This window comes from Oncorhynchus kisutch, unplaced genomic scaffold (genome assembly GCF_002021735.2).
Source record: "Oncorhynchus kisutch isolate 150728-3 unplaced genomic scaffold, Okis_V2 scaffold1959, whole genome shotgun sequence".
Classification (NCBI taxonomy): domain Eukaryota; kingdom Metazoa; phylum Chordata; class Actinopteri; order Salmoniformes; family Salmonidae; genus Oncorhynchus; species Oncorhynchus kisutch.
Window position 1 is genome coordinate 1,283 of NW_022263904.1, and position 11,924 is coordinate 13,206.

At 41.2% G+C, this 11,924-nt stretch overlaps 1 protein-coding gene across 1 annotated transcript; it reads left to right on the forward strand.

The window, feature by feature from the left end:
* Nucleotides 1-593: 593 nt before the first annotated feature.
* Nucleotides 594-6,875, forward strand: LOC116368563 (zona pellucida sperm-binding protein 2-like). Its single transcript, XM_031819215.1, has 9 exons — nucleotides 594-757; nucleotides 872-986; nucleotides 1,197-1,366; nucleotides 1,462-1,559; nucleotides 1,722-1,852; nucleotides 2,183-2,372; nucleotides 6,337-6,478; nucleotides 6,572-6,668; nucleotides 6,752-6,875. Exons 2-9 carry the CDS (start codon nucleotides 935-937, stop codon nucleotides 6,823-6,825), a joined length of 954 nt encoding a protein of 317 aa, XP_031675075.1. The 5' UTR covers nucleotides 594-757; nucleotides 872-934; the 3' UTR covers nucleotides 6,826-6,875.
* The last annotated feature ends 5,049 nt before the right edge of the window (nucleotides 6,876-11,924 follow it).

Sequence of the window (11,924 nt, forward strand, 5' to 3'; positions counted from 1 at the left end):
ACTTTGTATCCCTCATTTACTCAAGTGTTGTTTTAATAGTCCCCATATGTACTTGTCACTTGATGTTGAATAGAGTTCTGTTGCAACAATAATGCTGACCAATGCTGTTAACTTCACTACAGAGAAGGGCGGAACAAGGTGTCACAACCCTTCACTCTTCAGCTGATCTACGGCCTGGTCATCTTTCCAGAGTACGCTCCTTTCTCTCACTCTGCCGTTGTGGACGCTGTACTGCTGGACATTGGTATGCCTCTGGACTACGCCAAACTACTGTTGAATGGTTTCCTCTCGTTAATGATTGCCCTGAAAGGAAATTGGCAGTGAAAGACCAACTAGCCATACTGTAGGGTTTTCCTATGCGGTCTTTCTACAAAGAATGTTAAGCTTTAGAGTATTTGGACCCAGTTTCCCTGTTCCTGATTTGCCAGGATCGTGTTTATTCAGTCCCACCGTAGCAAAACATTTTGCAATCTAAACAAGGGTTTCTTCTTGGACAAGTTCAAGTAGTACCTTCCTGTTTTTTGTGCTTAATTAATGAACACAACCCTGTTTGTCCTTGTAGTGCCACCCTCAGTCACTGGCTACTGTGATCAGGAGAACTTCCACATCACTGTGGACTACAGGAACCAAGAGCCCTTTTTTGTGGTCTTGGTTGGCAAGCGGCTGCTTAACCATGAGTTTGCTCAACAGTATTTAACAGAGGGCGACAGACTTCACCATCACGTTGCCCTTCTCTTCGCCGGACGCAGTGTTTGAGGTACGACGCTCTCCCAAAACATGTTAACCTAAATTGCTGCAGCTAGCTTTGCTTTCCTTACCCTGTATACATGCATACAATATTGGACTAATGAACTCTCCCATTGGTTCCCAGTCGGTTCACTCGTCGGCTGTCCGGAGCAGACTGGATGTGGCTCTGTTGAATCCTTACAACAACATGACCATCAAATACTTTTCCCTGGCTTGCAGCTTCCTCAAAACGCTGACTGGTTGGTTCTCAAACAATTACTTACGATAAATTGTCGTTTAACATGGTTACCAAACCTGGGTTCCTTGCAAATACCGTGAGTCTAAATGGTAGTGCCAGATGGGCATGGTTTGCATTTTTGGTGCTATTCCATTGGTTCAAGCTCAATAAGTGTAACAAATACAGAACCCAGGTCTGATGGCTACCTGTCTTTTGCTCCCCCACCTCCAAGAGTGTTTCTCTAATGGAACGATGACTGCGCTGGCAGTGAAGGTGGAGTCTGCTCCCGGTCTGAACCCCGGTCAGCTGACCCTGAGCGACCCCGCCTGTGGTCCCACCTACAGTGACGATCGCTTCGCCTACTTCCACTTCACTGTGAACTCCTGTGGCACCACCAGGAAGGTAAAATGACTATTACCATGAGGTGATGGGTACTGTGTATTTACGGACTGTTTGCTTCTTCAGGCTGTAATAAGCAATTCCCCTCTACTACATAGTTTATCAACAATGTCATGCTGTATGAGAACGAAATCTCCTTGCCAGATGAACTTGAGGTGAAGCTGAATGCCACGACGTCTTCAGAGGAGGAATATCAGTAAGTGGATTACGCATCACAATTGTAGCTATTAGCTTTCATAAGGTTTATTTTTCTTCAATTGCTCAATACTTTGTATACAGGGAAAATGTGCCTCTACTACCAGTGTCCACTCCACTGCTTGACGTTTCCCCTATTGAAGTTGCTTACATCCCTCTTTAGGTTAAAGGTTTCCTGCTCCTATGTGGCCAACATCACTCGCACATTGGCCTTCCTGACCAGGCCGCGTGACAACGAGCCTTTTGCCGAGACTGGGACGGGTCGACTAATGGTCAGAATGAGACTCGCTCAGGGTAAGCGTGCACAAATTCAGAATTTCAACTTGACCCCTAGCCTCTAAAAGAATCTTGGATGGTCTCCTTTACAAAACCATTCCCAAAAATGTAAGCCTTGTGATATATTACTCTTGCGTTCTGAGATCTACAGGTGTGGCTATGTAGTAACGGTGAGGAGCTGATTTGGGAATTTGTTAGAAGCCTCTAGTGGGGGGTGGATAGTGTTGGCTATAAATGGCTTGTGTTCATTGGGGCACAACAGGATATGATAAACGAGCATTTCTTAATGGACAAGTTCCGATGGTGCCCACTGACCACGACCCCCGGTTGTCTTGTTCTGTGTTCCAGACGCCTCGTATAACACATTCCACCAGGAGGAGGACTATCCAGTGGTGAGGTACCTGAGACAGCCTCTGCACTTTGAGGTGGAGCTGACCACGTCCTCTGATCCCAAGGTAGCGCTGGTGCTTGACCACTGCTGGGCCACCCTCAACGAGGACCGCGACTCCCGACCCCGGTGGAATCTCATCATTAATGGGTAACATGTTGTTTTTGGGCCTAAACAAGTGTTATTCCACAGGTGTGGTTCCTGAGTAATTAGCAACCTATCATGCTTGGCAGGCCATTTACTTTGGCTACCGTGGCTATGCCCCCATCCATAGGTCGAGTGGTCACAATGCTTAAAAACGATGTGAGCCATGTGCGGTCTGTCACCAGATCTCCACCCAATTTCACACTTATGGGAGATTCTGGCGCGTATGATCACATGCTTGTTATCACTGAGTGGTCCCTGCAGCGTATCATTGGAACGTATGCTGCATCAAACGACTCTAAACCGCGTTGTCTGAAAAGCATCTAAACAATGTTTTGTGTTGAGAAATAAAGGTCTTCACAACTTTATTCCAGCTTTGCTTGTAAAATATATCAATGTTAACGTTATCATCTAGTCTAAATAACAGGTTGACTTGTTTTACAGTATGATGCGGTACAAGGGAGCCATGTAAATCTAGTATAGAAAGTATGGCAGCAATGTTTGTCAAGCAAGAACTCCTAGAATGCTGTTCACTGCGCCCGTTGCCTGAGATCTTAACTTCGTTTGGCCACTTCAGCATGTGATAATGTTTGTACTTGTTACGGCGTACACATGACAAGTAGTTTACAGGTAACTATACAAATACAACCGTAGCACGAAAGCTAAGATATAGCACAATCCATTATTGGGGGCTAAGTCCTTGGGGGAAGGTATTGTGAAGAGGATGATGCAGGAAATATTACTAAGATCTGGGAATTTATCAACAATAAATGGTGAGGCAGACAGTTTTTCTAAGCTATATACCCCTGGAAAGGGGGGGTCTGATCTGGCAACCCTGAGGTACCATAGTTTACACTCTGATGCCGTGTTCAAATCAACTGACGACTTCAGTGCATTCAAGACAATGAGGTTACTCCAGTTGAGATCACCATAAGTCTGACAGACGCTTACGTGATAACCCGACTGCATTGTATGGTGTTAGCTTATATTCAGTACCACCTTCAAGTGTTTTACACACGTGTCCATTACAATCTAGGCAAGAATCAGAAAGCATGAATAAAACGCTAAGCACATTATACTTACAGTACGATGCAGTAGAAACGACAACACGTGACACAGAAAATAAGGCACTTTGATAGGAATACACGCATGTCCACAGTTATTTGTGAGGAAGGCAATAAATGTGCAAGGACTGTATACTTGATCTGGGGAAGTGCTTGGGCTTTCTTTTGAAGGAAAGTTTGTCCGGCTCATTAAATTCTCAAATCTAAATGGTCTGCAACCGTGAAATGGGCTACTTTTGTGAATGAATGAGGCAAAATTAGAAGTTGAAACGGCTTCTAGAAAATTGGCAGGTAGTGTGCCTTGGTCTGAGGTCAGCGCGGGTTAAATGTCCACATGTTGGAACGGTGAGTGCATTCTGACATCACGCGCATGAAATCAACTCCCACTGGGGCGACTGTTGAAGATATTTGGAACTTGTGTGTGTGAAAAGGTTAATGTTGGCATTACCTACACCTTTTTACTCAATGTTATCCTTTTGGTTTGCTACAGTTCAGTGTTGTGCCAAGCTGATCAGTCAAATGGAAATCAAGAGCGGCTGGCAAGCTTGGCTTGCCTTTCCGATTGGTTACATACAACTGCTCTTAACACTGACTGAATAGTTGTTGGTTTTGGGTTGAATTCAGGCACAAGTGACCTCTTGTATTTAAAACAGTTATTGCACTAAACCTAAAGGATTGTTCAGATGCCTGTGCAGCATGGATGTTTGAAACTGAATAGGATCAGTTGACAGGATCCCCAGAAGTTGATGCCGCTTTCAATGGAATTTCCTGTCCTAGAGAATGCGCTAATTGGGAGTTGCTAAACATGAACAAATACCACGGTCAAGTGTAGCAGCATCTTGCTAACCTTATTTAGCTAGCTAATGTTCATATTTAAAAAAAAATGTTACTACATTTTTTTATTTGGGTGAGCACTTTGCCACAGATGGACATGCTGGCCTAATTTTTATCTCAAGAATTTAAATTGGGTTACTATAGAAAGATGACTTATTTTTCCTACATTGTAATGGGCTACAATGACTTATGATTATGCACGCTGCAAATGACACTTTATTTTACGGGTACCTTTTCAGTATCTGGCTGCATGTTACACCAAGCAGTGTAGTGAAGCAACTTTATTGGTCAAAACCATTCATTTGGGGGAGATCGGGTTTGCTATGAAATCATGCAATTTTACCATTTTTATGAATTGGTATCAACCTAAGTTAGGCCATGTGGACACGGCGTAACTTCGCAGCTGTTTATTAAATCAGCAATGTCATAGCAGTTTTAAAAAAACAGGCTGAAATGTTTTGTATATCATAGGAAAAGACACAACATTCACATGGCTGTGCACAAAATGGGTAGTTCAGATGTCACTTCAGCTGCAACTATATCGTTGTGCAAAATCCTTACCATCGTCTGTCAGCTCAAGTGATTTGTACTGGTGTGGGTGTTTCTCTTAATGTAACGTCTTCAGATTTCACATTCCTTTTTGCTAATATCTGGCAGGTAAACAGTAAAGGATAAACCTCCCAAAGATGCAAATTAAAAAAGTAGGCCTAAACTGTCAATGCGTAGGTTACTTTGTATAGTAGAGCTGCGCCCTTCACAGAAGTCCTCCGTGTGACTCCGATGCCGTGGGTGTAGAATTTATTTTGTGTGACCAATTTTTCTCCAACAGCGGAAGAATTGCTCTGGCGCATTGCATGAAATTCTTGTTTAAAATGAAGTACTTGTGTTGATGATACCGACTGTCTCTTCGGCAACTTTGGTTAAACCACGATCAATATTCTGGTCAGACTACAGGTGACCTTTCTGGATCATTTAGAATTAAGAACCATTTAGAGGGACATCTCACCTCATGTCAATGGAATTGAATATACATGTTAGACCAAAATAAACATTGTTGACGGAAAGCCCAATTTCTGTTCTTTAAAATAAAAACGTAGGATTTGGGGTGCCGAGGAAGCGGTTTTAAAGTTACCGTCTCACAACGTAAACTCTAGACGGTAGAAATCTATTAAATTGATAGTCAACTTATTAACTTTACATCGTATCCTCCTTGCAGCTGCAAAAACCCCAGCCTTATGATTCAGTACTATACAAGTTGGTTTAATTGAATTACTAGCTAACTAAATAACACAGGCTAAACACACAGGTGACACAATGACAGCTTGTTACAAGGTTTCTCTTCACACCCCCCACCGTTCCGTAAGGGACACTTATCATTGATACATTTTTGAACACACGAACCGGCACCAGCTTGGAGTAAAAGCATGAATGTATTTGTGGGATGCCGCCGTGGAAAGGTAGGTGGTTGGGCTTCTCTCTGATTGGCTACATGAGGTCACAATGTCGTTGGTTGTCCGTGGCTCCAATGACTAGTCTTGAACAGAACTACAGGATGGATTTTCCTTTCACACGTTCTGGAAGATAGGTTTATCAACCCTGTGGGTGATGGTTTGGATGTGGTAGCAGAATGGTCCCACTTAAGTTCATTTTCTAGGTTAGGAAAGTTCCAAACGTCTAGCTTGCGCCTCACGGTTTTCTGGTCTAATGTTAATTTCTGTTACCATTCCTTTTATGCACTCAGAGATTAGCTATAGAAAATGAATGTCATATTGGCTTTTATTTTGTGATTTTTACTAGAAACGCGCTTACTCTACAGGTAGGACGTCTCTAGCCTTTACATTGTATATGAAATATGTTTTTTCAAGACAAAGGTGATTGTTGTTGGGTAAAGCCTGTTAGCAAAAACATTCCTTTAGTTCATACTGGAGGGGGAGAAAGAACCCACTTCTGCTGTAAATTGATTTGATCCTCACAGGACAGTCATGACACCACCACAAGACTTCGTACACAAGGCGGTTGGGGTTTGCAGCGTTTTCTTGTTCATAACTTAGTCCCTCTCTCTACACTGGCAGCTGTGAGAACCCAGAGGATCCATACCGTGTGGTCTTCCACCCGGTAGAAGCTGACGCCAGGGTCCGCTTCCCCCCTCACGTCAAACGCTTTGAGGCCTATATGTTTTCCTTCGCCGGTGATGCGGTTGAGCAGAGTGGCCAGGTAACAAAGTTCACCCAACAATCTTTATTCTTTAATTTTGTGAGTGGCAATCATCCCTTTAAAAACGGACACCATCAAATCTTTGATTCCTAGGTCTTTGTCCATTGTGATGTGGTCATCTGTGATGCCAGTAGTCCCACTGGCGGCCCCTGTAGTGGACAATGTGTGAATCAGGACAACCTGAAAAGAGGTAGGTCTTGTTTTATGCTTTTCAGACCCTGGCAGACCATAACTGAACTAATAGGTTCGCTCTCTCTCTCTCTCTCTCAACAGGTCAACGACATGTCAAAGACTTCTTTGAGGAGCGTCATGTATATGTTTCTTCTGGATACATTCTTTGGGTGTAATGTATTGTTCTAACATGTCAAATAAAGTGTTCTATATAAAACAATCCTAACCGTTGGAGCTACCTTAACACCATGTCGTAGGCTTGTCATCTGACATGTATCAATCAACCCTTTTGTAAGCATGGAACTCTGAACCATCCACCGGAGGGAGATAAGTGTTGCGCAACTATTTCCCGTCTAGGACAAACAATGTGTGACGAAACAAAAGCTTTCCATTGTCCAGTAGGATGAACTGACTCAATGTTATAGCAGATGGTGGTTTGCCAAAGTGAAACCAGCAGGGCTGTGGTTGGCTGCAGTGTTGGTAATTTTCAACTGAAATTACAACTTTCCTTGATACCTCTCACTAGCTTGGTTTCCATCCAAATATGGACATTTCTTCTTCAATGATATGCATGTCAATCTCTCATGGCTCAAATGGGAAGAGCATGACTTCATCGCTACTTGTTTGTGTAAGAAGTGTTGACAAGCTGAATGTACCGAGCTGTCTGTTTTAAACTCGCGCACAGCTCAGACACCCATGCATTCCCCACAAGACATCTCTTCACAATCTCCAAGTCCGAACTACGAAGGTAGAGCCATGAATACGTTGCAATCTATTCCGCATCAGGATAAGATTTCAAAACACACCGTACGGCACAGCGGGGACTGAAGACACTCCTTAAAGTTGCGAGCTTGCACCGCGGGACGGTTTCATTGCTCCAGACCACCACAAGGGGAGTTTGTGCAATCATTATGCATTTGGGTTCTAAGGCTTTGGGATGACCAAAGACTAATTTTGACACGAGCCACCCTTGCCTTGTGGCGCTCAACGAAGATTGCTGACAAAACAGATGGAAGTTGTCTTAACGAGTCAAGCAAATGTACAATTTGAGAGGAATGTGATAATGTAGAGACGTGGCTATATATTTTTTTGTCATAGTTAAATTACAAAAATCTCTATTTACTAAGGTCAGACGAGCTAGTGTTAGAATGAATTTGTAATTTGTCTTTCAGGGACTCCTGAGAACCAACAAACCAGGATGTTGTCTTGTGAAACAGTGGCTGTAAAGCATTGACAGCACAATTGTAAACTTGCCTTGCAATGCAGCTAAAGTAACATGGCTAGCTATTTACTTGCTTGAGTCGGATTAAAAATAACTGTTGCCGCTCTGGGTATGGACCCTAAAATGTAGTTCTGAACTAATATTCATATCAATCAATGACCCTGAAGTCAATGGCATTAATGAAGCCTAGAGTAGAATATACCTTTATTGTGCCAAGGATGCAAGACCTGTATTTTAGTTAATACCACGTATGAGATTCCCATCTTGTAGCCTGTCCATTGAATATATTCACCGATCATGTACTCTTCCTTGGCAAATAAAGGTGTGGTTCTGGTATGACAGACACTCAGTCATATCAAACGATGCGGTGTCTGTATGTATTACAATTATACACTTCAGTGTTTACTGCTCCTGGGATATCAATGATTACACATTGTAACTATACAATAGACTTAACATGATTGATTTGTAATTCATATATACAGGGAAAGAACGTATGCATATCTAACTCCATTAATCTGAGGACACAGGATAGTATTTCAACCAGTGGAGAATGTGAAACGCTTTATTGAAAGAAGTGCATTTTATTTATAATATTATACGAGTTCAATCTTGGGCGGGCAGGTGGGTAGAGCGTTGGACTAGTAACCAGAAGGTTGCAAGATCAAATCCCTGAGCCGAGAAGGTAAATCTGCCCCTGAACAAGGCAGTTCCTAGGCCGTCATTCTTATCTGACATGCCTAGTTAAAGGGTAACTACACCCCAAAATCAATGTCTTAATTGGTTTCCTGCTAGGGTTTTAAACGTTGTCGTGGACATAGAAATATAACATGATTGGAGAGAGCGAAAACCTATAGATGCAGGGACAAACGGTCCCCCTTGCATTACCCATCCAAGTGGGTAATACTTGGATGGGAGACCGCCTGGGAATACCAGGTGCTGTAAGCTTTTTGTCACTGCCTTGTGGAATTTCAACTCTTTGTCCGTTTTTTTCCCACAAGGCTGAAATGTGCCCTCGCTTTGAAATAAGTAAGCAAGGTTAGTTTGTATTTCATCCAACAATCTGTGCTACAGTATATGCAATTTTTTCCACTTTTTGAGTGACACAGATGCTTATCTAAATGGTGAAAATGCAACAGCCGTTAATCAGACTCACTTTGACTTGTGACGACCCTCCCACTCTGTCAGCCGTATTCTGAGAGTCTCCTCCATGAATGTGGAAGAGGTATATTTATCCTGGGAGACACATGGCCCAAGTGTTTCCCATGAAGCTGACGACCCTCCCAACTCCACCCACCGGCATCCTAATAAGGAAACAAGAGCAAAGACAGAATACGGCAGACAGAGTGGGAGGGTCGTCACACTTTATATAGTGCACCAAGAGATTTTCTCGCTTACGACCATACCGGCCTGAGTACGCGCTTCGGGTGAGGAGAGTGAGACAGGTGCGGTTGATTAAGCTGTGAGTGTTTGCGCAAGAGTTTTTCTTTAGCATTTTTTTTTGTTTGTTATTTCAACAGTTTTCGAAGTATAATTGTGGTTTTTGCAGTTGAATAAGTTTTAAGTTTGGTTCGTTCTTCCCCCTTGCAGTTTTGCTGCATATTTTGGTTTATTATGAGAGTCGGAAATGGATACAGAAAGCACAACGGACACAGGAAAGAGGTTGAGTTGGTTGGATGGGATGGATTTGGAGTTGGTTTCGGATACAGACGACACTGAAAAGGTAGAGAGAATAAGAGGAGGCCTGAGGAAGAGGAAAGCGGGGGACGTGAAAAAGGATGGAAAAGGGAAAAAACAAGTCAACATGTAAAGGATAATGAAGGCAATTTGTTTTATTGTATTTATATTAATGGTTAATTGTATGTCCCTAAATGTAAATGGTTTAAGGACAAATTTCAAAATATAGTTCAAATGAAGAACGTGGATATCTTGTGTTTACAAGAGACGCATTGGGACTTTTATTTTTGTGAATAATGGTAGGGGGAACTCTAGTGGCATGGCTATTTTATTGAGGAAGGATGTGGTGGACAAACTGGTACATATATATGATGATAACAATGGGAGGATTTTAGTTTTAAATTGAGTATATGGATAGGATTTTTAGAATTCTAAATGTTTATGCTCCAAATAACGAAATAGAGCGCAAGGTTTTATTTATTGAAGTGGGACGATGGTGTGTGGAAAATTGCATTGTGGTGGGGGATTTTAATGTGAAAATGGACAGATTAGATATGACAAGGGGAGCTATCTTTAGAAGTGATGCATCTAGGGGGGTTTTAAAAAAGGTGATGTTTGAGAAAAAATGGACATATGGAGAGATGAAAATCCCGATAAACGGGAAGGCAGGTGGTTTTAGGGGAATTAAAACAAACTAGAATAGATCTGGTTTTAGTTAAAGAAGGCGTAAGAGATTTTATGAAAGATATTAAGTATGTTTTTACAACTTTCAGTGACCATGCATATTTAATTTTCTCGGTGGGTTTAGAAAAGGAAGGAACAGGGGGTGGTACGTGGTGTATGAATGATAGTTATTTGGGGGATGAGGATTATTGTAAACAACTTACATCTTTGATAGCATGTGAAATGGAGGATAAGCAGAAAGATAATGACAAGTGTTTATGGTGGGACAAGGTTAAGGAAAAAATAAAAGGTTTTAAAAAAGGTATAAGATATGCAAGGAAAAAGAGGGGTCAGATGAAAAGAGAGTTGAGAGCTAAATTGGATGAAGAAATGGGGAAGTATGATAGTGAACCTAATTATAATATAGAAACGTTTTTAGAGTTGAAAGCTAAATTGAGTAAATATGACATAGATAAGTGTAAGGGGGCTATTATAAGAAGCAAAGCAACGTATTTTTTGGAGGGGGAGAAATGCACTTTTTTCTTGGATTAGAGAAGAGTACTCAAAGGAGAACATATCTTAGACAGATTGAAAATGTAAAGGATGAAGTAGTAGATGATTATGTAGAGATTTTAAAGACGGTGCAGAATTTTTATAGGGACTTATTTAAGAAAGGGGAGATGGAGGAGGGGTGTGTACAGGAGATTTTAGATCGTGTGGAGGTGAAAATTAATGTAGAGGATAAGTTGATGTGTGATGGGACGATTACAGTAAATGAAGTTATAGATGCGATTAAGGATTTACAGGTGAATAAGAGCCCTGGTGTTGATGGGATCATTGCAGAGTTTTATAAAATGTATGAAAGTCTTTTAGCACCTATTTTATTGGAGGTTTACCACTATATGGAGGAGAATGACTGTTTCAGAATCGATGGTGACAGGGATGATAACTATATAAAAATGGAAAAGGGAGTAAGGTAAAATTGGAAAATTATAGGCCTATTAGTTTATTGAATGTGGATTACAAGATTTTAGCCAAAATGTTAGCGAATATGATGAGTGTTTTACATTATATTATTGCACCAACACAGAATTATAGTGTTCCTGGTAGGGATATAGCTGACACAATTAATACAATTAGAGACGTGACACACAAAATGAATGGGGATAAGAGAAATGTACCTTTGTTTTACAAGAAAGTTTGAGGCTTGGGGGCAGTTTTTACCACACATTTCTTATGATTGTAACATTTTGGAAAATATTTTAAATCAGCCAATTTTTTTAATCCTAAAATCAAGTATAATACAATGTTGTTTTGTAAATATTTTCTGAGGGCTGGGATGAGACATTTGTGATATTTTATATGAAGTCATTCCAGGGTTTCTTCCTGTACAGGTTATTTATGACAATATTGTTGAGGTGGAGGATGAAATAAGCAAAACTACTGTAGGAAATATGTATAAGAAAATTGTGGGGTGTATTCCTGAGTGGGTGTTTTTAATAAATACAGAGGTGGTTAAGAGAGCTGGAGGTTTACTAATTTGGATTTAGTGAGGGATTTAAATGTCAATTGATTGTATTTTCTTTCTGATTTTGTAAAATGGTGAATTGTTCATCCTTTAATTATGATTGAAACGCTGTAAAATTGTCTGTTTTTCATAATTTTTTATTTTTAATTAAAAAAATACGCCCGATCTGGTCCGATCTCGGAAGC